Raw genomic sequence first — 26,825 nt, 5'->3', positions numbered from 1 at the left:
GCAAATACAAAGAAGTGGGGACTGAGCAGTTTTATTTTTGTATGAACAAAGGAAGCATATGATTCTTAAAAGAGGGTCGTTACACACCCACAGTTTCTCACCATGCTGTCAAGTAAAAACAGTGAAAACAAACAAAGCAAAGAAAAAAAAACCCTTTACCAAATACTAGGCTATTTGTCAGTCGTCTTGGTCCATCTATGATAATCTTGGCACCTTAAATGAATCAGTTGCATTTATTGGGTACATAACAGTTTAAAGTAAGTCACGAATAACACACCGTTTTGGCACAGCGGCACTAAACAATCCACATGCGTCTGAGCAGCTGCCACGCCGACTTCAGAGAGAGGATTAAAAACCCTCCCCGCTGGCAGCAAAGTCATTGCACTTATGTCGCTCACTTCAGCTAATTAAATGCACAATGTAAGTAAACTTTATGAGATATGCAAAGTGATTGTCAAAATTACAAAATGCATGTAAAACTTGGCACAAGTATAGGATGGCGTGAAATTTACAAACACATTTCTAAAGGGCAACACTTCCTCCAATCACCTCACGATCTCTTTCTGGATGCAGTCTTCTTCGCATTGTGCATCTGGCTTTTTTATTTTTCTTTTTCTTCTTCTTTTTTTATTTTTATTTTTAAGAACGTTAAAAACACCTCTGCTTTACTTTTCTCTCACCTCTACAACGAAAATCAGCAGAGATCAGAGAAAAGTTGGAATGATATAGAACAGGGTTTGCATTATCAGACAACAGATAATGTTCCCCTCCTTTCTCGTCCTTTCTCTCCCATTTTTCTTCCACGGTCGTTTGGGTGTTGGCTCCCATCCCACGGGTGTCCCGGCGGCAGCACCCCTGTCCAGATGGTCAGCCGCCCTCCCGCTTCGCCTCGCCCTCTTGATCATATCAGGGCATTGCTATCGTCATCTCTGCAGTTCACACTGGCCACCAGCGGGTGATGCCGGACTGTTTTGTTGCTCCACTTGTGGGCATCCTGCAACCCGGGCTCTAGGAAGTACAGGCACGCTCCGAAGCCTGCCAGCACCAACACCGACACCAGCAAGTAGAGTGGGACGAACCAGTCCAAGAACAACCACGACATACCGGCTGTCAGGGCAAAAAAGAATGGGAAGGGTGAGGGAGAAGGAGGGTGAGGGTGAGGAGGAGAGGACAGGGAGAGAAGCAAAAGAGACGAGATCGTGGGGAAGGGTGGATGAGCAGAGTTGTTTAAACCTTCCAAATACGCACCGCTAACTGCATCTCCGAGAAAGCTTTCCCGCTCCCTTCTCATGACAGAAAAAAAGACACTACAGCGACTAAACAGGCAGCGGGGCTTTCCATCATTACTCCTCTCAGTTTCACAATCATTAGCTGGCACAGGTGTTTTTTTTTTCTAAAAATAGCGCACGGGAGTAAATAGAGGCACCACGCTTTTACCTGCAGACGCTGCTCGATCGGTGGCGATTTTTTTAAGCGACGAAGAGCAGCCCAGAGTCCGAACCTCTCATTAGATGATCGCCGTCGCTGCAGCAGCTGCTCCTCCTCTGCAAAATAATCACAGGTGCTCTCTGAGAGGCACGAGATGCTGAAGCTGGATGCGGCTTCATCCTCCAGCTCCCGGCTCTGACGTTCAAAAAGGAGGGGTGGGGGTTGCCATGACGACGGCGGGAGTGGGAGGGAAACTTATATAACTATAATCATTTTTGAGGAGGGTGGGTAGGTGTGGGGGTTTTGCTGGTGGAGGGGGACAAGCCCTTCAGATGTCTGTGGATGCTCGCTGCCTTGCTACGCGCTGCGTAAAATCAATTCCACTCCATTTAACACCAAGGCCATCACACAGTTTATGTGACATTGAGAGAGAGGGAGCCATCTCTGTGTGAGGGACTCCTTTCATATCTGCTCTGACTGACAGCAGCTGAAGTGTTTAAGACAGTCAGATTTTATTTTTATTTATTTTTTTAAAGTCAAAAAATCTGAGCAGAGGGTGGCCTACATATCCAGTTGTCAGAGGATGTCATCTTTTTTAATGACTGCCATTTTTAGCATCACTCAGCGACGCCACCAGATTCATGAAAAGCAGCAGTTAAACAGATCAGCCTCACATAAACAGAAGCGATGAACTGTGACTTCCTCGCTGCATAAGTTACACGCAGAGGATTTTTATTCAGTTCGGGGCTTTTTACGCACATGCGACTGCACTGAAAACTCAAGCAGACTGCCACAAAACCACAATGCATGGCAATATGTTAAAACGTCTAAATGGCTTTTTGTTCCCGGCCCCATGTTTTCACAGTCGGCTGATGCTCATCGAGATGTAGATGGCATTCAGCGCCTGACAGAAGCAATACGACAACAGAACAAACTACTGCCGAAGTATTTACATGAAAAAGAAAATTAAATCAGAAGATGCCTTTATATGACAACAACTAATCACAATCAAAAAAAGGTTGACGTGAGGAGGTGTTAAATGACTTTACAAAGCGTTGGTGTCACCTGGACTGGCTCATTTTAGGATCCAGTCCAGCCTAGCCACTGCATGGCTTTGCAAAGTGCGACAATCACAGAGGAGGGGGGCATCCTCTTTGGATTTTTTACTGCACCAGGAAGAGTTATGTTGCAGGAATAATGGGTCACATCATGAGAGGGTTAGGTCTGAATCACCATCAGATTTAGAGCCTTCTTGCAGACAATGGCATTAGTCACAGGCTGCAGTACCACTCCAAAGTTGAGGTGGTTAAGCCAAAGAGCCTAGCCGCATCTTTTCTTTGTAATGACACTTTTTTATTTATTTTATTTAACCTTTATTTAACCAGGAATGTCCCGTTGAGATCAAAGACCTCTTTTTCAAGGGAGTCCTGGCCAAGAGGACGGGCTGAATGAGAGAAAACTGATATATTTTGCTGAAATTGCTGTTATTTTCTTGTAAATGGATGGATTAATACATGGAAACATTTCAGGAGTGCTTCTTTACAGCGACATAAAGAGAAACACTTCTGTCCTGGTCCTTTATATAACTAATGAGCTAGATACACCATTTCTACAAAAACTGCAAAAGATTGAAAAAGTCTAGTTTCATAAATCATGTTTTTTTTTATTATTCAGTATTATTATTCCAAATGACTCTCCAGTTGGGTTTGTACAGAGCAGAACAAATTACTGGAACAATTTTATGGTAATGTGAGCTCTAAGAGAGACGAAAACAGTGCACTGAGACTTTTGAAGTGTGAAACTTCACATGGAGAATGTGAGTGTGTGATGGTTACATCTTGTCCACTAGGCTTTCACCTGCTGTGAGAGCACTTTGGTCTGCAGGAAGTCACAAATAAATGGAGCGACGACTTCAGGATTATCAAGATGCACATGATGACTGCCAGGTACTCTCACCACAGTGTCCTGAGAGAGACAGACAGACAAACAGGGTAAGAGGATTTAGTAGTAAAAGAGAAGAGTGTTGAACTGTGAAAAAGAAAGTTTTCACCGAACTCTGTGCAGGTCGGTAAAATGCCACACCCTTACAGCTTCCACAGGAATTAAGAGAATACGATGCAGCCAGGTACCAATAATCAAATGCAGTTGATCAACCGGCAAGTTTGATCTCCTCTTTGAAAGCACAGCATTTGGCAGTTTGCTGGTCGGGAACATTGTGTGTTAACACAATCCCACAATCTTCCAAGGAGTGGCTGCCCCAGAAAATTCACTTTCAAAGATCATACCATGCAATTCTCAGAGAAACTGGAAAACCCCAGAGCTACAGGTACAGGGCTCAGTTAGCATGTTACGGTGAACATTCATGACAATACATTTAAAGAAAGACTGAACAAATACGGATTGTTTGGCAACAGAAGTCTCCACCAAAGTGGAGATGTGTGGCCACAATGCAAAGTGTCACATTCAGCACATACAAGCTGTCAAGCACAGTGATGGAGGGCTGATTATTGGGCTTGTTTTGCAGCAACAGCACCTGCCATTGAGTGAGCCTTGAAATCTCGCATGCCAAAGTATTCTAGAGTCAAATGTGAGACCAGTAGCTCGGCTTGGGACAGATTGAATTATGCAATAGGACAATGATCCCGAGCACAGCAGAATGACTAAAAAAAAAAAAAAAAAGTCAAGGTGTAGCAATGCTCCTGTCAAAGTCCAAACCACAAACTTCAGAGAGCTCAGCATAAACAAATGTATGCTGATGAACATTGTGAAGAAGAGCGGACCAAAATAATGATGTGAGATAATAATAAAGTCACATAAAACAGGTTTATTTCTTCAAGCTATTAAAATCTTTCCTTTTTGCTCGACTCCAAGTCCGCAATTACATTTGAAGATGGCTGCTGACCAAGGTTATAATAGTGAACTAAGTGGTTTTTTTTTAATCCAGTTTTAGTTAAGTACAATAAAAAGTGTGCAGATTTTACACGCTGTCATTTGTATTTGTTTAATAGGACCCTTCTGTGTTTTTTATTAGCAGATCTTTATGAATCCTGCACGTTTTATTTTAAAACTATAATATGGATTCAGCCGTGATTGGAGGCATCTGACTGCTGCAGATTCTCTGTTTTGGGATTTCAGGTGTACACTTTTTAATAAAGTTGTAAAACATTTCTAACTAACGCGACTTAATGCATGAATTAATATGCAGGGTGCGTCACGGATCCTGTTAAGAAATAATCAATTGGCTTTATGTGGCTAGTTAACGCCTCATAAATAATCATTTAATGAATATTAATCGGGTTACTTACTATTAGCTGATATGCCATCCAATTAGCTGGATTCCAATTACACAGCGATAGAGCATCTGCTCTTTGAAAGCAGAAAATGATTGTTTCTCATACAGATCAGCCTGCTGTCATTTTTAATCAAACCGTTTGTCTGCAGGACCCAGTGCTTCATATCAGTTACAGTCAGTTTCTTATTTTTTCTAATATAGCAATAAAACCAAGAAAAACATTTGTAAATATGACACAAGGATCATTAGTTGCACCCTGACATTTTGTTGTTTGCATCTGAAATAAATACTGCCTCCATGTTTTTAAGTATTTTGATGTTTCAGGATGTTATTTTATTTTAAGGTCCTTTGCGGTCTTGCTTTGAGCTCGGGCGTCTTGGTCCAGCAGCTCAGAGCCACATGCAGTTCTTCTGCCCGTCCCCGGTGGCTTCCTGTGGCTCTGATAAAAAAAAAAATAAATAAATACTAGATTCATGTGAATAGTGCCCTCTTAATTTTGCTGAATCTCAGTAGTGGTGATTAGTATGGAGGCATAAACATGAATCTCTTATCCTAATAAGAGAAATCAAAGTCACATTTTACAGTGCGTGGGCATATTTGACTGTGTGCGCGTACCTTTTTTTTTTAAACCACTTGTAAAGCCATTAGGCTTATAAATGTTTTATTTATCACCAAACTAGGCTTCTTTTACTTTGATTTATTTGCTCAAACCTAAACAGATTTATTTTATTTTTTTTACTTCCACTTCACAGTTGTTCTTTTTCCTTAGTGAGAAAAATACATAGTTTTCATCTTCTAAGTTCTCTAATTTCACAAATGCAACATAAAAATTGGGTCTTAACCATCCATCCAGTTTCTTCTGCTTTACCAATTGAGGTCGTGGAGGAGCTGGAGTCTATCCCAGCTGCCACAGGGCAAGAGGCATAGTAGATCTTGCACAGATCATCGATCTGCCATAGGTCTAACACACAACCTTTGCACCTATGGGCAATTTAGAATCAACCAGTTAACCTAATCCCACTAACTGCACGTCCTTGGACTGTGGGAGGAAGCTGAAGTAGCTGGACCGAACCCACAGGGACACAAGGAGAAGAGGAAAACTCCACACAGCAACACTGTCTTACTAATGTATACATCAGTACAGATCCTCATGCAAAGGTCTTTTGCAGTTAGCCTCTTCAACAATGTGCCTGAGGAAATCAGGTTGGCATCCATCACTTCCTTTAACTTCCCGAGACCCTGAATCCTCATACAGGGACATTAAAGTTCGGCTTTTCTGCACTTTATGCTTCGTTTTCCTCAGTAAAATGATTTATACTTGATCAAATATGGTGGCTTTAGTTTATTTTACAGCATAACTAAATAATTGCTTCCATATGAGGACAATGAGGATGACTTTTTGTTCAACATGTGCTGCTTTTACACTCATCAGTCTGACTCATGGGAGAAATTAAAAGTGGATGCTCAGCAATAGCTCAGATCTGAGGAGGTTAAAACAAACTTTCATGGGAAAGCCTTTCCTGACTTTTGGTTTTATTTTCTAATTTTACTAAAGTTTACTGGTAATCAGCATTTTTTTTGGCACTATTCACATGAAACACTTCATAAAGTGGATTTCGAAAAAAGTGCTACATAAAAACATTTTAAATATTTGATCTAATTTGGCTCCGGCTAATTAGGCTGCACAGAAAATTCAATAACTGATGATGCATCAGGCAGTAAGTGTGTCCTGTCTCCTCCCCTCACCCACAAACAGTTGCGACAGATGGCCGCCCCTCCCTGAGCCTGTTTCTGGCTGAAGGTTTCTTCCTGTTAAGAGGGAGTTTCTCCTTCCCACTGTTGCTGAGTCTTTGCTCATAGGGACTCACCTGATTGTTGAGGTTTGGTCGTTTCTCTGTGTTATTGTAGGGTTTTTTTTAATCATACAGATGTTAGTAGAGAGTGATTTACTCTTACATAAAATTAAACTCACATTTCTTTCCTGATAGACTTGGAGGAGTTTCGAAGTGAGTTTCTGGCTCGATTCTCTAGATGCTGGACTGAAACCTTTGTCAGCTCTAGAAAAAACACAGATTGGTGTTACATGTTTTTTTTGACATGCTTTATTTTAAAGAGCAGAAATCATTTAAACCGCAAACAGACATGTCCACGCTGTAAAATAAAGTATACTGTAATATCAGATTAGTGGTAAAAATCTTACAGGATAAGTAAAACAGGAGCTTGAATCAGTGACTGCATCTCCAGGCTCTGCTCCAAAGTGATCCGCTCTATGTTTTTCTGCATAAAACACAGCAAATGTATGTGAACTGAATGCCAAACCTCTGTTGGAGGAGACACAAAGTGGGATGTGGTGAAGTTTGGGGAGGTTAAAAGTGACTCACAAAATTAACTCGGAGGTCTCTGGAGAACACAAATCCTGATGAGGAGAAACACATTCAGCTGCCAGCAAATGAGAGAAAGCAAAGTGAGATTATTCCTCGCTGACAGGAGGAGAAGCGATAAAGACATACCTCCTTCAACTCGAGTCAGGCCTCGCTCTAAAAGCGTTTGAATAGACCGTTCAGACAGAGTCGGGTTTGCAGCCAACAGCCTGAAGGAAACAAAACAATTTAGTCAAAACTGCGACTCAGTTTTACCTTCTTCTGTTTCATCCCTCTCTGCAGTTTATTTTTATTCCACACAGCAAGGACTTCTGCTGTTTGAAATAAAACAAATTGATGTGGCAGAACAAGAGGTGCTCCCCCTTTTTTAAGAAAACAAACTAACAACAAAATGCAGTTCACTCTGTCAAAACCTGATGCCAAAATTACCCACAGTGATTGCCAGCAGTTCAGATGCATGAAGAAAGCAGCAGAGCTTCACTTCACTTCTGAACAAACACATAAACAAAAGGCTTACTCCACTTGAATTGGCTATAAAATAAAGCGATACCTCTCCACTGCCTTCTCGTACGTGTAAACCCTCTTCTTCTCTTCTGCCTTTTTTTCAAACTTGAGCATCTCCTCCATCCCCTGCCTCATGATTCGGGGAATTTCTTTCTGCGATAAAATGAGAGGTGAGAAACACAAACACAGACAGGAGTGGCTCATAAAGATAATTTAATAAAGTAGTTCTGCATCTTTCCAACTATTAGATTGTTGTTGTTTTTTTCCCCAGCAGTGACGAGAAGTAGTGCTGAAGTACCGGATCTGTAGGTACAAATCCAAAAACGTCCAGCACTATGATGCCATCCACCATCTCAGGATACAATGCGCTGAACTGTAGGAAACACAGTGAAGTCCCTGCTGTGATCACTTTGAAAACGCAGTTTATGACACATATTTCATAAAAGCAGCGATTAGATGAACGTGATGTGTTTAATTTACCATGACGGTGATGTTGCCACCTGTAAGGGAGTGAGCACATCGTCAAATTAACACGATCATTTTTGTGACACCTTGACTTTAAAACAAACTCTGGCTGAAAACAAGTATTGTTTTCTTTGTTTACTTTCTTTAAAATGACAGAAAAAAAGCAACAGTGATTCATTTCATTAGTATTCCCATTTTTTCTTTCCCCAGGAATTCCAGTAAAAACTTTACAGCATCAATTTTTCTGGATTGCAACCCTCACCAGCCACTTTATTTGGCACCTTTCTAGTACCAGGATGGCTGTGTGGGAAATTGCAAACAGAACAGCAGTTTCTCAAATAGACCAGCCCATTTGGCTTTTAGTATTTACTTAAATCAACTTTCTTATCCATTCTGATGGTCAGCTTGAACTTTAGCAGATTGGCTTGACCATGTCTATGTGCCTAAATGTTCTGAATCGCTGCCATGTGATTGGCTGATTAGATATTTGCAGAAATATGCAAATTGTTCAAATTATTTAATTTCCAAATGTTTTGTTTATTGGAAACAGTATTGATAAAGTAATTTATAAATGTTTAAAGTAACATTTCATTATACTTCTTTCTATTGTTTCAATGTCTATGTGCATGTCTGGGAGATTAGGATATGCAGTGATGGACCGTAGGAAAGGATACACTAGTTTATGTGAGCACTGTCACCATTATGCATAAAAATAACAAAAAATATGCTCGGCATGAACAACTTGTTTAGGTTTACTTTGAAGCACCAACCAGAACACGTTTTACCATTTAGGCAATTGCCAGAAGATTTGGAGTTCTCTGTTCCCTTGATGCGTTGATTAAATCACTAATTGTTGCAGCATCGCTTTGATTGGTGGATCCACACGCAGCACAGCAGCACGTTTAATCAGTTAGACCTTAGTTTAGATAGCCACTGTGTTCCTATAAAAGTTCTTCTTTTAAATTCAGACTTTCCAGAAGATTAAATGCAAAATACACAGCGCAGTGTCAGTGTTCATGCCTGTGACTCACCCATGCTGTGACCCATGATGGAGAACTTTGTCCAGCTGAGACCTGCAGGGGTATGACACAGACAACTCATCTGATCAAATCTAGCTCGGCTGTTGTAACCAAGAGATTGGAAGTGCAGCCCGGCTACTGAGAGACGAACAGGTCCCACTCACTTTCAGCAACTCTGCGTACGTCTGCTGCATACGCAGGAAATGAATAGAAGACTCCAGGAGGCCGGTGAGATGACAGACCGTGTCCTGGCATGTCCACTGCCACATATCTGCACTCTAAGCAGGAGCAGAGAGAGAGAGACAGAATGCTTATCCTGGGCTGGATCACGGGGGCAGCAGCCTAAGCAGAGAAGCTCAGACCTCCCAGCTTGTCTGGGGGAAGGCCAAGGTGTTCCCAGGCCGCCTGAGAGATCAACGTGTCCTGGGTCTGCACCGGGCCCTCCTCCCAGTGGGACATGCCCGGAACACCTCAACCAGCAGGGTGCCCAGGAGGCATCCTTGTCATCTGCCCAAACACCTTCAACCGGCTCCTTTTGATGTGGAGGAGCAGCGGCTCTACTCTGAGCCCCTCCTCCTGGATGGCTGAATTGCTTGACCTGTCTCTAAGGGAGAGGCCAGCCACCCTTTGGAGAAAGCTCATTTCTACTGCTTGTATCCGTGATCTCATTCTTTTGGTCACTACCTGCAGCTCGTGACCATAGACGAGAGAGGGGACGTAGATCGACCGGTAAAATGAGAATTTCGCTTTTACACTCAGCTCTCTCTTCACCACAACAGACCAGCAGCATCAATAATATTTAAAATGTTTAAATATTAATAATATTAATTCACCAATTAAATAGTTAATTTAAATAATATTAATATTAATAATTTAAATAAATTAATAAATATTAAGTCAATATTAAAAAATAACAAAATAAAATGAAATAAATGAAATTGAAAATAAAAACATAAAAATATCACAATGAAATTTGTAAATATTTAACAAATGGAAAACATTTTTATAAAATAAAATAACGCATAAATAAAAAGCAATAAAATAAACTTAATCTTAAAAAACATCTGGAGTGGAGACGGTCACAGCCGTGTTCATCTGCCTGTTTGGTTCAGACTAAGGCAGCTCGATAATGTCTATTAACTTCTTAACCCTAAACCTGACAAGCGTTTGGATTGGGTTTTGTTTTAGCTGAATATTAAACATGCCAGTCAAATAAAAAAAGCCATGCAAGTCATGAAATACGAATTAACGCAATTGTAGCTACAGGAGAGTGTTTAGAGTGAGCTACCAGAACATTTTCTGTAATTTCTGTACACATTTTCACACATTACTGCATTTTTTTAATCATATAGAAAAACCGACGTGTATTACTGTAACTGCACTTCTTTTTTCTTATATCTAATGGCATTAAATGTGTAGTTAAACATCTTCACACTGACAAAAAGCGGAGTTTCACTGGTTTGGGACAGTTAGGATAAGGCAAGCTCTATGTAGCTCCTGATGTAAAGTGAGTTTGACGGTCCTTCCTGGCAGTATTTTGACTGATGTTCTGCTTTTGGATTTTCACTTGTGGTTTTAAATAACGTGGCTTAACATCCCCTGACCTTTTCCCGGCATTGTGACCGTTATCATTTAATAATGTTTGTGGTTTATGACCACAAGCCTACAAAACCAAAGTTATTATGATTTAGCAGCAGATATAAACCACTGGTGGATAGTTTAGACCCCCCTCCGCTAGAGGTATTTAATTAAAAAACTAATGATTGCCACTTGATTGTTTATATAATGTCCGTGGTCAGGATTACTGTTGTGATGTTACTCTTGAGCTCACACTGGATGGTTGCACTCTAGCCTTGGTGTGCTGGGAATACAGAGTACGGGGCAATAAGGCACAAAAGATAATGATTCACACAGGCCTGACAGCCACTTACCCACGGCTACAACAGCCCACAGGTGACAGTTTTTCTCACCCTTGTCCTGTCTGTGGTGAATTACCTTTAGGTAAGAAGGGAATGAGCGTGTTGAATGAACCGCAGTTATCTGCCCAGCCATGCAGGCACAGCACCGGGTGGCCGTGTTCAGGACCCCAGGCTTTGCCTCTGATCTCTCCCCATGGGACCGGTATAGAGAGCTCTGAAACTAGAGACAACACAGCACAGCTTCAGTCAGTCGGCAGTACAAACACAACAATCTGTCAGACATTTGATGATCAGTCAAAGGATTTCACAACAGCAATGAGGGCTGAAAGTGGTAAAAAAAAAAACCAAACAAACCACCATCTGGTCTCGTTTTTTGTGCAGATATACTACCTTCTTGTTTCACTGATGACATTTCAGTGTTCAGTTTTTGTCTCAGGGAAACAAACGTGCAAAGTTCAGTAAAGTAAACAAATCACACAAACTCTTTCAATTTTTTTTTAAAGCAGGAAGTTCCTGACCTTTGGCCAGCGATTTTATTGGATGTTCAGAATGACATGCTGCAGCTATGGCCAATCCTACACCCCAGGGGTGTGTTTCACCTTTACACACACCGGGTAAAAGCATGCTACTTTTGTTCCAGTCAGTAAGGCCTGCCGGAGTGCCGGAGGACAGCGTGACCTGAGGTCAGATAAGGTGAAGCCATCAGAAGTTTAGGAAGCTAGAAACAATTAAGTCATAAACACAGGAATAAATTTGGCCAGTGGCCTGTTTTGTCTTAAAGTAAACAGCCTGTTTGGTGTCCGGAGCGTCAAGTGAAAGATCACATGTGCATCACGGGCTGCAGGGCCAAAAACTGCAGGTCCTTTAGTGGCTTTAGTGACAGACTCCCATATGTTAAAAATGCTAAATTTTTAACATATAGGAGCATTAAAAAGCATCTTTACCAAACAAAAGAAATAAACAATATATTAGAGGCTACTGAATCCTCCAAAATCAGTACAAAGTCTCTGCCATCATATTGTGGACATGAAAAATTAACTTAACACATCTCTTAACCATTTCCAGCTGTTGTGACACCGCTCCCTATCACCATTTCTCACAGTCTGCTGAGTGTGAAACGTTCAGCAAAAAGGGTGTCTGCTACCTAAAATGGTTTTGTCTCTTAATAGCATCAAATTTAGTGGAGCTGCAGCTGAATTTGCAGAACGAGTGCAATAAAACGACACCGCCGAGTCGTTATTCTGAGCCTCTAAGCGCAAACATATTTTTCTCTATATTTGGTTTTTTTTTAGCTCTCACTTTGGCCTGATGACAAGAGTATAAATTTCATATTCAAGGTTGTTTTGTGTGTTCAGTCACAGTTAATGACTTTGTTTTCTTAGATGAGCATTACTTAAAAAAAGAGAGATTAAATATTTAAACATCAGTGTAGTAACTTTTAAATATTAACAACTGTTTTAAAATGAAGCATACTTATCATAGCAACAAATCATTTACTCAGCATCATTTACTCAAATGAACCATTCGAGCACAATCAGACATGAATACGTCTGGATTTAATGAACCGGCATTACTTTCACTCCATCCCATTTGCAGTCCTTGGAAAATGAAAATACAGCCTCTATGAATTTCAAGTTTTCGTGTATCGTGCGATAATAAAAATAATGTGGTCAATGCTTCTATGGGATTTTAAAGGGGAAGCAGCAGCCAGGCATTAATAATCAAATGTAGCTGATTAACTGATCATCAGCAAGTGCGACCAAGCGAGTGTTTATTAACACAACACCACAATTTTCCTAGGAGTGGATGTCTGAGCAATAGTCAGAGAAACTGTAAAAAATCAAAGAGATCAAAGAAATCACAGAAGTAGTTTCTTGCTTGAGTTTTTGGGTTTTTGTATTTCTGTGTTTCTACAACAAAACTGCCTCTTTTAGGTAATCTCTTGTCTCCAAGTCCTACAGTTGGGTCCTACTCTTACTGCCACACAGCAATCAATCAATCAATCAATCAATCAATCAATCAATCAATCAATCAATCAATCAATCAATCAATCAATCAATCAATCAATCAAGGCTTTATTCGCCACGTGCAGGTTGTCCTGCAGTGAAATAGGACCCCCCCCCGACCTCACACACACAACACAGACATCACATGGGGATACAGGTCGGAGATCGGTAGCGTTACAGAAAAAAAACACTGAAATATACACTACGATGGGAAAGTACAAGAGGAAAAGAAGAGACCTCTACTCATGCTGGGCTCCTGGCAGGACAGCATGAGAACAGGAAACAAAAAAACTCCTCTGCACAAAAAAGCACATAAATGTCCACAGCACAACATAATGGAACACGTGACAAGCCACAGGGTCGGGTGGGGGGTGAGGAGTAATCCGAAGCAAACACAGCAGCCATCCTGCCCAGCGCTACCATTCCAGCGCGGGCTCAGACCCGCCGTGTTCCCCAGTAGGGAACAAGCATCGAAGGCTTTTGGAAAGGGAGGGGGATGAGTGTGTGCATATCAGTGTATATGTATGTGTGTGCGTTTCCAGAGTTCAGCTGAGACAGTGTCCTTCACCCTGCTAAGCTAAGTAAACAGTCTTCCAGCCAACCCAGGTGGCCTTGCATGGAATGGGAAGAAAAAGACTAAACACAGTCGTTATCAGGGTGTTTTTGTTCGGCTCCAGCCTTGAGACCGCAGCTGGCGCCGAGAGGGTATCCGCATGAAGTGATGGTGCTTTTTACTTTAGTGCGAACAGCTCATATGAATTTCAAAGCTGTTTTAACAGTCCAACACTGGTCTCTCAATCTCCCGTTGGAGAGCCATGAGCTTCTCCATGATGTTATCAAACTTGTGCTCTGTGATGTTGTCATTCTTGTGTTCAAAGAGCAGATTCTGAGAACTCACGACCACAGTGAGCCTCCCAAAATGTAATCCAATTTGCGCTCAGAGATGTTATTCCGAGCGAGCCCCTCCAAGGTGTATCCAGTCTGCACTCAGAGATCTTATTCTGAGTATTCACAGCAGCCGTAAGCTTCTCCAAGATCTTATCCGTGCTGCACTCAATGAGCCCATTTTGAGAAACTCACGCCTCTCCCATCGTTTCAATCCCAGCGGGCAGCCTTGTGGGGGTTTGAACAGCTGGTTACGCTTTCTTAATTCTTCGATAAGTCAGGGCCAAGCCAGCTCCGATCAGCCAGAACCCTGTTACTATGGTTCCAAATAGGTAGATATCTTGAGCACTCAGGCTCACCCGAGCCCAAACTTCTCATTGAGAAAGGGGTGTCAATTGCATTTAGGGACCAGTTGATCAAATCCATAATTCCTCTTTTAGGTTTTAGAGAACAGACTGTGAGAGAGTGTTCCAGGGAAAAGTAATACAAAAAACTCGAGACTAGACAAGGACATAAGAGGCTAAGCAGGGAAGCTAAGGGAGAGGAGGAGGAGGAGAGGAGAAAAGTGGGACCGCCTTCGTCAAGAGCAAGAGCAGACCTGACATCCTGTTGATTTTTGGTACTCTGCTATCACGTGTACATTGTATTTGGTTTTGATTCCCATTCCAAGTCTTCCCGACTAGTTCCAGCTGTGTTTCCTGGTGTTTCCCATCGTCCTAATTACCTTATATGTGTTTATAGCCCTTATTTCCCCTTAGTTTTTTGTCGTATCATCCTGTTCCTGTACTGTTACTGCTCCCGTCGTCTCGTTTCATAGCTCTCTGTGTGTCTGTCTAGAGTTCCTGTGATTTCTCATGGGCCAGGTTTCCATCTATAACATGTGACATCAGCCTAGGAGTCTGCATTTGGGGTCCTCCATCACTAAACCTGACATGCAGTTGCTTTTTTGCAGACATATTCACACAAACATGCACACACGTGTTTCTGCAACTTCTCTTCTTCCATTTCTTTTTTAAATTCTAACTTTAAATTCATAAATAAGTTTGAACTTTCAGGCTCAACAAAGATGATATTCCATATATATATTACATAATTATTATTTCAATGGGATGAAGCAGAATAAAGGCTTAGTGAAGACAGAAATTTAGAGATTAATCTCAGCTTCTAACAGGTTACAGATTTTTTGCAGGTTAGCTTTGTTGTATTAAAGCTGATCATGCTGTCAGATGTCTCTGTGAACATGAAAACAGCTAGAATAGTTTCCTCTTTTAGAAAAGCAGTTATTCTTTCATTGCTTCACAACACAAGCTTCTCCTTCCTTCATCGAATTATTGATGGAAGTCTTATTTGAAATCTAGTTTCCTGTTTTTGGCACGTTGTTTCTCTTACTCGATTGCACTTTGGAGCCTTGTTCTGAAAAATGTGGCACAAATTTGATAATTTATCATCACTATTGTTTGACATTATTCTGGATTATTCCTCCTCTGTAACACGACAGAATTGCATTATCAGTCACATCATGTTTCTACGGCAACTTCGTCCTGTTTCCATCCTTGATTCAATGCTTCTGCATGACTCTGGTGCTGTAAATGAAGACTGCATCCACTTCAAACAGCAGAGTTCACGCTGGATAATCGCTTCAAATTAAAAACACAGCGGCGATTCTTCAGACCAACATTTGCTTCTTTTACACGTGAACATATTGCAGTGCAGCATCTGCTCTGATAGCACAAGACAATCTGGATAGAAATAAGGAGGTATCAGCTGCATCAAAGGCTTCTGACAGACTGATGAGAAACCATCACATCAGGATGTGGTGCAACGTCCAAAGCAGACAGCGAGTAATTTACAGGCAGTGATGTGATAAGCCTCCTAAGCCCGAGTGAAAAGAGCCTCACACAAAAAACTGGAAATGGATCCTGTAAGTTGAACGTCAGTTGGTGATGCGAGATGTTTCCAGCAAACGACAGGCTTCAGAGACGACGCTGCAGTCATTCATTATCGAGTCTGCACTTTGGAGTGACAGAGTACGGGCGGATTTTCACACCTGGGAAGATGGAAAAAGGAAGATGGACGTGTCTGAGTGCATAAAAGGAATTCGGTGTTCTTTAAATTCAATTTATTTTAGAAGGTGTGGGGAAATTGAAAGTAATTATTCATATTTGACATAGAAAAAGAAAATCGGGGGGTAAAAAAAACATCTATCCTGTGCCTTCTCTGGATCATGCTTTGGAAAAAAGAAACACAGGAAATATAACATTAGGTGCAGATTAGTAAGGTAGCTTGAGAGGAGAATGTAAGCAGAAGCAGCTACAGATGTACGCATGTAGATGTTGCATGTTAGATGCATGTCTGCAGCTTCCATCTTCCTTAAAAGGTAGTCTTTGTTTTAAGCTGATTTAATAATATTCTGACATGAAATGTAGCCACCACTGGCTGAACACACTGCCTGCTTTTGTAGCAGGAAGTGATTTTTGATACTATTGATAGAGATTTTTGTCAGTCTGAGACAGTAATCATCGATATATTTGAATGAGCCTTATTAATATCCTCAAATGATTCACAGTTCAAAATAATCCTTATTTATCTTATACTGAGCCTTGGTGACAAGAGCAGATTGAGCTCTTCTGCCTTTTACCCAATGAAACCTAAAATATGAAGAAATTAAATATCAAGCATGAGTTTTACTCTATATCATTTTTTGCTAAACAAACAAAAACAAAAAAGAGGGTTAAGAATGAAAAAAAAAAATACACTCATGGCAACACCCCCCTTTAGCCAGTCTTCTTCTGATTGGCTGCTACTTGCAAACAAACAGGTACATGAAAGACGTCTGCGCTCACTCACATCATACAGAGCCAAGGGTAAAAGGAACAAAGTCTCTAAAGCAGTCTGAAGTCAGCGCTGACGACTCACAGGATTACTTGTATGTAGTGACGTCATGTACATCATGCCATTATAAATATATGACAGAAACTTGGGAAAAGCACAGGTCCCCTTCAACTTTTCAAAAAGCTGAGGTGCTCCCATCGTTTTTGACTCAGCTCCTGGGAGAAACGAGGCTTTAACTCTTGTTTATTCCCAGTGTTGTTAATGTGGGCAAGCCAGTTTGGAAACAAGTAAACCAAATGTCACCACAAAGGTACAAGTTTTTCTTTTCACATCCAGTTTGTGAAAGAACCCATAAAGTTCAGCATTACTGTTGCCCCAAACAGAAATCCCCTGCATTAACATCCTCCAAAGTGACGTGTCGTTAATGATGTAAAACATTAACCTTTAGGCTAAAGAAGCAGCTCCTCGTTCACTCACCGCAGAAAAAAATGATGCTTTTCACCACCGAGGCCCATTACTATAAAATTATGCAAAAACACTGCAGTACAAACGCTGCATTTCTTCGTGAAGTGCCAGCTCATTAGTCTGTACTCCCATTAGTGTTTTTTCTGCATATTTAATGCTGGAGCTCTTTAAGGTGAAGTTGTTTTACCTGTTCAGTATCTTTTATATTATTTGTGAGCTAAAGGAGATTATTTGAATACACGCCGCAGTCGAATCAAAAGGCACCTGAACTGTGAGGAGAAGCAGGAGGGTTACACGATAACCGAATTCATAAAAGCTTCATGTTTAATGTATTGAATCATATAAATTAATGTAAAACTTGGTGTGAATTGGCTAAAGTTGTCATAAAAGTTGTCTCTAAGATGTGAAACATCACTAAAAGTAATATATGAGAGAGATTGGGGTGTTAGATAGTGATAAGATAAGATAAGATAACCTTTATTAGTCCCACACGTGGGAAATTTGTTTTGTCACAGCAGGAAGTGGACAGTGCAAAAGTTATGAGGCAAAAATTAGAATACAATAAGAATAAATACAGTACACAACTGTACAGAATAGAATAAAATAAAATACTATATACAGTAGAATAAAATAAAATAAATATACAATAAGATAAAAATAGAATACATATACAAATACTATATACAACTGAGTAAAAATACAACGATGATAGTGATAAAAGGATCTTAATAACTTCGTTACAAGATAATCTGTACAGCATTGCTCATACAGACTTTTTTATTTGTATATTAACAAGAGATCCACTTAGAAGACGAGATGAAAGCAGGAGGAGACGAGACTAAAAGACTAAATGATTTTGGATTTTTGGATGTTTTATGCAAAAAGGGGTGAAGAATGCCAAACTTATTTCGAGCTTTCTGGAAACAGAAACCTTTGGGTCAACAAAGGCTCGTTCCATGTCAATTAATCAGATTAAAAAAGAGCTGGCTGTCACAGATTTACCTGAAAAAGGGAGAGAAACCCCGCTGTCATTTGTTTCATTTACCTTCGTGTTTGATCATTTAAAAATTCCATTATCTACAAATCTACTTGAGCTAGATTTCTGATGTTTGAGGATGAATATCCGGTACTATAACTAGATGAATACTGACTGTGGCCTCAGATTAAAGTCTTGAAATCTCTAGAATATTTGGATGTCCGATCTCGGCAGGTTTGGAGGCCTATAGAAATCCCAGCTTCACAGGCTGATATTTTATTTACAGTTTCTCACATACAAGGCGGGTCAGGGGGGGAATGATTTCACAGATATTAAAGCTTGAATATTAAGAAAAGGAAAACACATTTTCAGCCAACTTCAGTGTGATTTTCCAATGATATGACACAATATGCACCTAATCCAAATTAACTTTTTCAGAAAGAGCAAGCTCCTGTTAATATTACGTCCAAAATTCATGATGGAGTTCGCTCAGATTTTCTCAATGTGAATTTCTGAAACAGTCATTCATGTACGGGAGCCAAAGATTGTTTGAGAAGCAGAGTAACAGGTTTAAATTAAATTTATGCACCGTCATCATCCAGGATGAAGGCTCGTGCTTTGAGCCTGAGCAGATGTTTACCCTAAAAAACCTGAACGATCTTCTGAGGCTCAAGCTTTCCAGATAAAGGAAAATATGAAATGGCCCTTCAAAAATATGATGCTAGAAAAACTTCTGAAAAACACCCTGACTTTCAACCCTTGGAATACTTTTTTGAGAAAATGAAGGTTAACACTAACCATCTGTGGTGACACACAGAAACAATCTGACCTCTGACCTTCCTTTGTTCCCCCACAGTCAGTACTTCTGTACCTGAACTGTGAGCGGTCATTTTGGATCACGTGGCAAAATTTTAATTACCCCTTGTGGATAAATAAGTGGGGTTTTTTTTTTTAATTTTTCAACCAGTTACAAGAAAAGATTTTGACCTGCAAGAGCTGGAAAAAACACCAAACATTTGTCATGTTCACAGAAAAAGAGCTTTATGTTGGACTTTTATTGATTTGTCCTGCATCAACACTGTGCCCAGAAACAGGCGGCGACAACAGCAGCGAAAGCATCTGACTTGACGGTTAAATGGCTCGAATAAGGAGGCGGTGTTTCCCGGTAATTTGTAACAGGAACATCTTTTATCAGCACCAAATGTGTCGCAGGCAGAAGCAAAGAGACAAAGGCTGCTTAATTCTGCTGCTGATGCAAGCTCACACAGCGCAATACAAGGAGATGTGAAAGTGTTGTCACAGCTCGGCTCCCGAGCCCAGGGAAAAATAGAAAGAGCACGACAGCTGACGGTTATTACCGACTTTTATTGTAGCTAATTAACAGAAAGAAAGAGAGCCAACTGAACCATGAAGTGCGCTCATCAGCGGTGTTGGATGCAGGTGTGAGGCGCATTGCCAGATCTTCACCAAACTCACAAAGAGTGCACAAAGAGGAGGCTCTTTTCTTGCTCTAATTTGTGCCTCCTCGTCTCCTCCGCCCTCCTGGCTGAGACCCGGAAATCAATTTCAATGCACCATCTTGGAGGGTGACTCAACTCCTAAAAGGCATCGTGGGGAGAGAGGAGGCTTTTTTGGGAGACACATGAAAGCTGGAATTCACAAACCATTTGTTCATACTTCACATCTTGTACATTACTTTTTTAACACACTTTTCTGCTCTCAGGTGTTTCTGTGTTTTTGAAACACTGGAGGTCTCATCTCGTGACTTTGCAAAAACATCACGAGCATCTGGGGTCATGAGCTCAGACGCTCAAAATGATTCACGGTGCAGCTGTGTCATTCTTTCCTCGTATCCCTTCCTCACCTCCCTCACTTGCATTCCTGGTGGGATGGACTGAGAATTCATTTGTAATCTTGGAAATGAGAACAGGGGAGAAAGCGAGGCTGAGCTCTAAGCTCAGGTGCTTTTATCCTGGTGGTGCCACATCCAAATCAGCTGATAACCATGGCTTTGCTTAGAGAGACAGAGCTGTAATTAACTTCTGTTTACAGACTCTGTTAGAAAGCGGACATCTTAGAGTGTTTATTAAAATTGCTTGTTTGCGTCGGGGTTATTTTTCACCGACACGTTTTCTGTAAAGAAGAAACAAAACATGGATGGAGATGGATGGAGTGATCAGATACAATGCTCAGTCTGTGGTTTAGTAGGTGGGGCCCAAAGAATGCCAAAAACATGTCACCCACACCATTACACCACTGGCAGCCTGAACTGCTGATACAAGGCCGAATGGATCGACGTTTTCACGTTGTTTGTGCCAAATTCTGATCTTACCATCCAAATGTTGAAACACGTTTTTCTGATCTTCTGATGTCCAGGAATGGTGAGCCTTGTTGGACTGCAGCCTCACTTTTATGTTATTAGCTGACAGAAGTGGCACCACAAGGCATTTTCACCCAGAAAGCTGCTGCTCAGTGGATGGTTTCTCTTTTTTAGACCATTCTCCATAAACCCGAGAGATGCCTGTGTGGGAAAATCGCAGCAGATCAGCAGTTTCTGCAATTCCAGCCCTTCTTCACCAACAACCATGCCACGTTCAAGGTCACTGAAATCAGCTTTCTCATGCATTCTGATGCCCTGTTTGAACTTCAGTAGGTCGTCTTGATTATGTCGACGTGCCTGAGGTCCTGCCAAGCGATTAGCTGGTTAGATATTTGTATTAATGAGCAGCCGAATAGGTGTGCCATTAGTTACAGTACAGAGATCATGCAAAACAACTAAACAGTAACTTGTAGCCTCAGCTGCACATGTTTGTGTTGCTCCAGCATCTTAATAAAGGAAAATAAGTAGATTAAGAGAGAGGAGGTGGTGGATATGTTGAATTCTTCAAAAAAGTTAGAAGCAACTTAGAAAATTAATTTATGCAGCTCTGGCAAACATAAATCCTGCTCAGGAGAAACACATTTGGCAGAGAGATTATTTCTCAGTGACAGGAAAAGAGGAGCTAAAGACAAACCTCATATAACCCGAATTAGACCTCACTTTAAAACAACAGCCTGAAGAGAAATAACACATTTGGGTCAAAGGCCAACCATGCAGACATCTTTATGATTCTCCTGAATGTAAAATGCATTTTGTTTTTTTTAATGCCAGAAAAGAAAATGAAATGATGAAACAAAAACGTCTGATAGTATTGGAAAGTAAAGCTGATTTTTTTTAAATAATGCCATATTTTAATTGATAGAAATTCACACTATTGGAGCACAAACACTATAAGACTTTATTACTGGATGAAGTGACAGATTAGTCATTAAGATGCAGACACATTAAAAAAAGAGTAATTTTATAAACATTAACATTTAACCAGAGCTGCAGCCAAACTAAAAGACCTCACATTAGTTCCACGCCGTGATCACAACCCCTGTCCTTCCAGTAAATCATCATTTAGCCATTCGGTCCTGTCATTTTGAGAGTTGTGAATCATTTCGTAGAAATATTGATATTTTTTTGTTTTTGTTTTAGCAGCCTTGGTGTGATGCACTAGGAGGAACCAGCATCCTACTGCCCTCCACTGAACACCACAAACCCTCAAAGCTCCAAAGTCTGTTTTTGAGGCTAATTTTAGCATTTTGCATGATTATGCCCTTTTTTATCACGAGCCTCCGCACCACACATCTTGTCCTACATAACCGAGATCACGTCTCAAAGACACAAAGTACTATTTAGAGGGTCATTAGGATTTTATTTGACTCCTCTCATGTGCTGAACTGTGCACAAGAAACAGGCTCCCGTTGTGTGAGCACAGTAAAAATGAAGGACATGCACGCATACAGACGCAAATTAATCTTTGGTCCAAGTATTTTCCTGCACTTTTTTTTCCTGCTCCAGTCTCCTCTGAAAAGTCTGCTATCCCACGCTGCGAAAATGCCTTTCATTCAGGGCTCTAACATCACCACATCAGACTAAAGATGCTCCGCAGATGATGCTCTTCAGATATCTCCTTAAGAGCTGTTATCGTGTGACCCACCGTCTCTCCTTTTCTATTCAGCCCAGTGTTAGTATCCAAACATGTAGCCCAACAGCAATGAGTGTGCTTTAAAGTTGGTTTCGCCACAAAAAGGAAGGGGAGGTTAAAAAAAAAAAAAGCATTTATGGGAAGCACAGACGACAGTTCCGGTTGACAGATTAATTTTTCTTTTGTTTTGTTTTTTTTAAACTTCACTACAAAGACGTTCTTTGTCTGTTTGGACTTTTGTTTCTTTTCCAGCAGGGACAAGGCTAAAGGACCATCAGCACAACAAACAATAGGCCAAATTACTGGCTGTTCCACATATTTCAACCCCACTAACTACAGCATGCAGCTGTGGGTGTGCAAATCTCTGCAGACCCATCAGCAGTCCCAGCACCAAACTGGGACCTTCTGTGTGATCTGAGAGATCCACTCGAGAGGTTTTTATCTTGCAGCCTTTGTCTTTTCTCTATCATTAACTGGCACAGAGAATTCTAGCTTTACTGCCTATAAGCTCAATGAAGATGCATCACATCTGTGGAGTCTCACGTCCCTCTGGTTGTTATACACAATATTTATGTGTTTTTCTTTGACTTATTGTGTTTTTGTTCTTAGATGTTGTTGGAAATGTGGTGGGGAGAGGTTTTCCCTCATGATAACAAGGAGAATATGAGAGACTGCATGTGTGTACAAGTCTTGTTCTGAAGGCTGTCGTCTCACAGGGAGTATTTACACTATTCAGCAGTTTGTTTCCTTCAGACTTCAACACATTTGAATAGATCCCAGATCAAAGACTCTAAAGTAGAAGCCTCGAGGTCACCCAAAGAGTCAGGTTGTCAAGTTAAAAGAAAATAGGTCTTCTGTATTTGACCTCTTAAGCCTTGAACAAATCAGGGGCAATGTATGATAACAATGTGTGCATATGCTGCTAAACTTTTTTTGACTGCAAAGGTCGACAGGGACTAAGTTTTCTGGGGGTTAAATTATGGTTCGTATATAAAATGTTAGATGTGCTCATATTTGATTACATTCACTACAACTTTAAACAAGTGTGGCATGTTCTGATGAATCCTGGTTGGTGGAGCTACAAGGACTGGTTACTTACTTCAGGTAGAGCCACTGTTCATCAGTTTGGTGTTGGTTACTTAAGTAAAATGAGCTTTTTTTTTTTTTTTTTTTTTTTTAAAAGGTTCAAGTTATCAAATAGAGCTGTTTGCTCAAAAATGGCAGCTTGTGACTGTGAACCAAATGCTCACAGACCGACCCTGAAAGACCAGCAGCAGACTGGACTGCATCACTGTGAGTAAAATTTAAAAAAAAAAAAAAAACCAGGCGAGAAGCAGGAAGCAGGACTGTTTCAGAGATCGGTGAGAATGACCAGATGCGAGTGAGCTCACAGGCAATTTGAAATCGGATCAGCAGGTATGGGTACGGATGATGACTGATAACAGAGGAAACCATTCATGTGCTTGACGACAAAGACAGGCAGGATTAAATTTGCAGAGGAAGACAGGATAACAAGCCCATAAAGCAAATGTCAAAGTCTGGGGCTTTTTGGGATCAATAAAGAAGCAGACATTTCAGTGGGATAATAATCCAAAGCAATGCCTGCGGAAGGAAAGGAAAAAAAAAGCTTGTATTGGTCTTACGTGCGCCAAATCCAAGAGAACACCTGTGGGATACCACGAAGAAAATGAACTGAGAACTTGGCTGACTGAAACATGGAGGAAACGCTCCCTCAGTAGTTTGTTACTATCATGTAGTTTCTTGTTTTATGTGGCTTCTTTTTTACTACAATACTTCTTACATAACTTTGCAGTACGCAGTAAAATGGCTCAATAAGCATTGTCACAGGATTTCAAGGTAAGACTATAAATAAACCTCAGGCTACAGTTCCACGCACTGACACAGATTCCTGTCCTAGCGGGAAACACCCCCCCAAAAAACCCACCAGCTCGCTCTCTTTTTTTTTACTTCAAATTTTAACATAAAACTGAAAACCAGCTCAGACAGCATGACATCGAAACTATATTTTTTTTTTCGGTAGACAGTTGTTTGGGGCTGGGGACTGCACAGCACTGTATCCTTTTAACGATAAAAATAAAAGTAATATTTGTATCTCCACCTCTTAGAAGTTGTAAGCCAATCAACCTGCACATGGCCTAAAGTCAGTTGATTGTTATGAAAATAAAGGCACACGAATATAAGTTTAGAATCATTGTAATGTGAGAAATAACATACCTGTGACTATTGAATTTAATATTACAAATACATGTAATCTGACTCCAAACCACAACTTTATATGGTGATAGAAAAGTAGTTCCAAGAATACAAAGCCCATGAAGAAAACCAACAGTGATGCCACTTCAACAGCAGAAACACACAAGTATGACAGCCAAACAAAGGAAAAGGGGAAACGAAGGTTATAAATTAAGTAATCAAAGGAAGTAGAAACTCCAGGGTAACAAGACACAGCTGAAAGGAATCAAGAAAATAACAAGGGAAGTGCAACCGGTGGCAAAGCACAAGAGACAAATAACTAACAAAATAAACGAGGAAGTAACTAGACTGGGACTCATTTAACACAGACAAAGACTTGACAAGATACAAGAGGATACTCGAAAGATTGGATTAAAATAATACAAAAGAGATGGAAATATAAACAATTCTAAATCCCAGTGGTAAAAGTCTTTGCTTTTTATGTAGTAATTCCTGGCCTCCATGGTGACTTTTAATGTAAAAGTCATTAAAATACCAAATCTGCAGTCCAGAAGTGCTTGAACTTCCTCATAAAGTGCAGTAAAACTGTTCATATAATGACACTACAAATGAAATCACACCAAATTTGCCTCTATAATATTTGAAAAAAGAGGAAATAAAACCAAATCAGCCTAAAGAGATGCCTGTAAATAGATAGAATCACGAGACTTGCATTTGAAACCGTTTTAAACAGTCTCGGTCAGGAACACCACAGACAGTAGGAGGATTCATATTTGCAACCCATGCACCAAATGCATGAACAAATCATGCATTTGGTGCATGGGTTGCAAAAATGGGTTGCAAAGCAGCTTGCAGGTGTGCACAAAGTGTAAGCAAGCTCAAATGGCACAAATCATGCGTCCCCCTATTTGGGTTTTGCCAACTGAATGTGTAGGTGTAGGTGATGTGGGCTGGTATTGAGATCACGTGATCTACAGGCATCGCAGCTTAGCTTGACTTCAGGCCATTTCCTAATAGATGCTTTGCTTAAATTTGCAACAGAGCAAAACACAAATCACAGCTTAAAATAAGTTCTCCTCTACTTAACACAAGTCTTTGGTGGTGAGCAGAGGCCAGTGTGTGAGAATTCATCTGCAGTGCTGCAGGAGTGAATTTTCACACATCTTCAAAAGGCAGATTTCAAAGAACACTGAGATCAATTTTAGTTCCCCAAAGTCCTTCAGCAGCAACAAACAAATAAACCAGCAGAGATCTAAGCTTGTGTTAAAATTTTAATTTTGTTTGGATAAAACTATTCTTCAGCTCCATAAACTCGCACAGCCTCCGTGAGTCTTTCTACATACACAATGGAATGACTCTAATCCCAAACCTAACTCATGTGCTCATTAAAATTACAGGTATAAACAGATTTCAACAAATATTTGTCTTATTATTTGATGACTTTGTGTTTATTATTAGATAAATTAAAGATAATCAGGATAGTGGTTTCTATGTACTAATACAATAAAATACTGTGCAAAAGTCTTGAGCCACCCCTCATTTAATTTCTATTTTACTTGCAAGCAGCCAGAGTTTCTCGTAATCTTCAAAGTGATCTTGAGTAACAGTTCCCCAGGGCTCCTAAAGCTCCAGCTTCTTTTTCACATATTTTCAGTCGATACAAGTGGAGAACAAAAGAAGTAGCAGATGAATCTCAAATATCCAAAAGTTGATTCTGTTCATCTGGACGTAGCATTTTCAGTGGGAAGTTTTGTCACTCATCCAAGTGACTTCTTCAGTCTCAGCTGACTGACCAAAGCAAAGGACGACCCTAGACTCCAGATTTTACCTCTGATCTCTCCCTCTTTCATATACAGTCTATGATCCCTCCCCCTGGGGCCCTACAGTGAGCTCTGAGCATGGACACCACACAACCTCAGTATGCAGCTCAGACACAAAGTTCTTACACAAAGTTAAGGCTGAAATTGTGAAAGATCAACAACAGAAGTTAATTTTAATATAACACAGATACACAAGTGAGTTTACTTTTATTATTTTTTCAGAATCAGATTACTGTCAAGTTTATTTATGAGAGGGGCGGTGGCTGCACACAGATTTGTCTTGATTTAGGAAGGAGGTCTACAGAGTGGTGCCCTGTCGAATATGAGTCCACTAAAACATCTTGGAGCTGATGCTTTGAGTAGATCACGCTTTGTTCAAACATTCATTTATTTCCACACTGAGGTATTTGTGGTACTTTTATTTAAGAAAGGATTCTGGATACTTCCTTAAGCACAGAAACTTAAAACGCCCGATAAAAGCCTCAAAGATTAGTTTGCTAACAAGCAGAGTCAAAGAAACTGCTGAATTAATTCAAAGAACTCATTCAAAAAGTAGCAGATCAGTATTTCAAACCTTCACTGCAACGCGATGGACTTTTGCTCCTC

General features: G+C 40.5%; 1 protein-coding gene and 1 long non-coding RNA gene across 3 annotated transcripts; both read right to left on the bottom strand.

Annotated features, from left to right (window-relative positions):
* Window positions 1-15: 15 nt before the first annotated feature.
* On the bottom strand, window positions 16-1,805 carry LOC113023271 (uncharacterized). Its single transcript, XR_003272530.1, has 2 exons — window positions 1,438-1,805; window positions 16-1,107 (listed from the first exon to the last, which is right to left on the bottom strand). It is a non-coding gene; the product is annotated as an uncharacterized LOC113023271 (long non-coding RNA).
* A 1,265-nt stretch (window positions 1,806-3,070) lies between these two features.
* Window positions 3,071-11,526, bottom strand: LOC113024078 (serine hydrolase-like protein). 2 transcript variants are annotated; one of them, XM_026170702.1, is made up of 12 exons: window positions 11,399-11,526; window positions 11,085-11,228; window positions 9,254-9,367; window positions 9,102-9,143; window positions 8,086-8,105; window positions 7,904-7,978; window positions 7,652-7,758; window positions 7,231-7,310; window positions 7,102-7,136; window positions 6,921-6,997; window positions 6,693-6,777; window positions 3,071-3,393 (listed from the first exon to the last, which is right to left on the bottom strand). In XM_026170702.1, the coding sequence occupies exons 1-12, from the start codon at window positions 11,418-11,420 to the stop codon at window positions 3,274-3,276; spliced, it is 921 nt and encodes a 306-aa protein (XP_026026487.1). In that variant the 5' UTR covers window positions 11,421-11,526; the 3' UTR covers window positions 3,071-3,273. The 2 variants fall into 2 exon arrangements, with proteins under 2 accessions (XP_026026487.1, XP_026026488.1); XM_026170703.1 differs by lacking the exon at window positions 3,071-3,393 and adding an exon at window positions 4,233-5,159.
* Between the last annotated feature and the right edge of the window lie 15,299 nt (window positions 11,527-26,825).

This window comes from Astatotilapia calliptera, chromosome 6 (genome assembly GCF_900246225.1).
Source record: "Astatotilapia calliptera chromosome 6, fAstCal1.2, whole genome shotgun sequence".
NCBI lineage: Eukaryota > Metazoa > Chordata > Actinopteri > Cichliformes > Cichlidae > Astatotilapia > Astatotilapia calliptera.
This window is presented reverse-complemented; position numbering and strand designations above follow the sequence as displayed.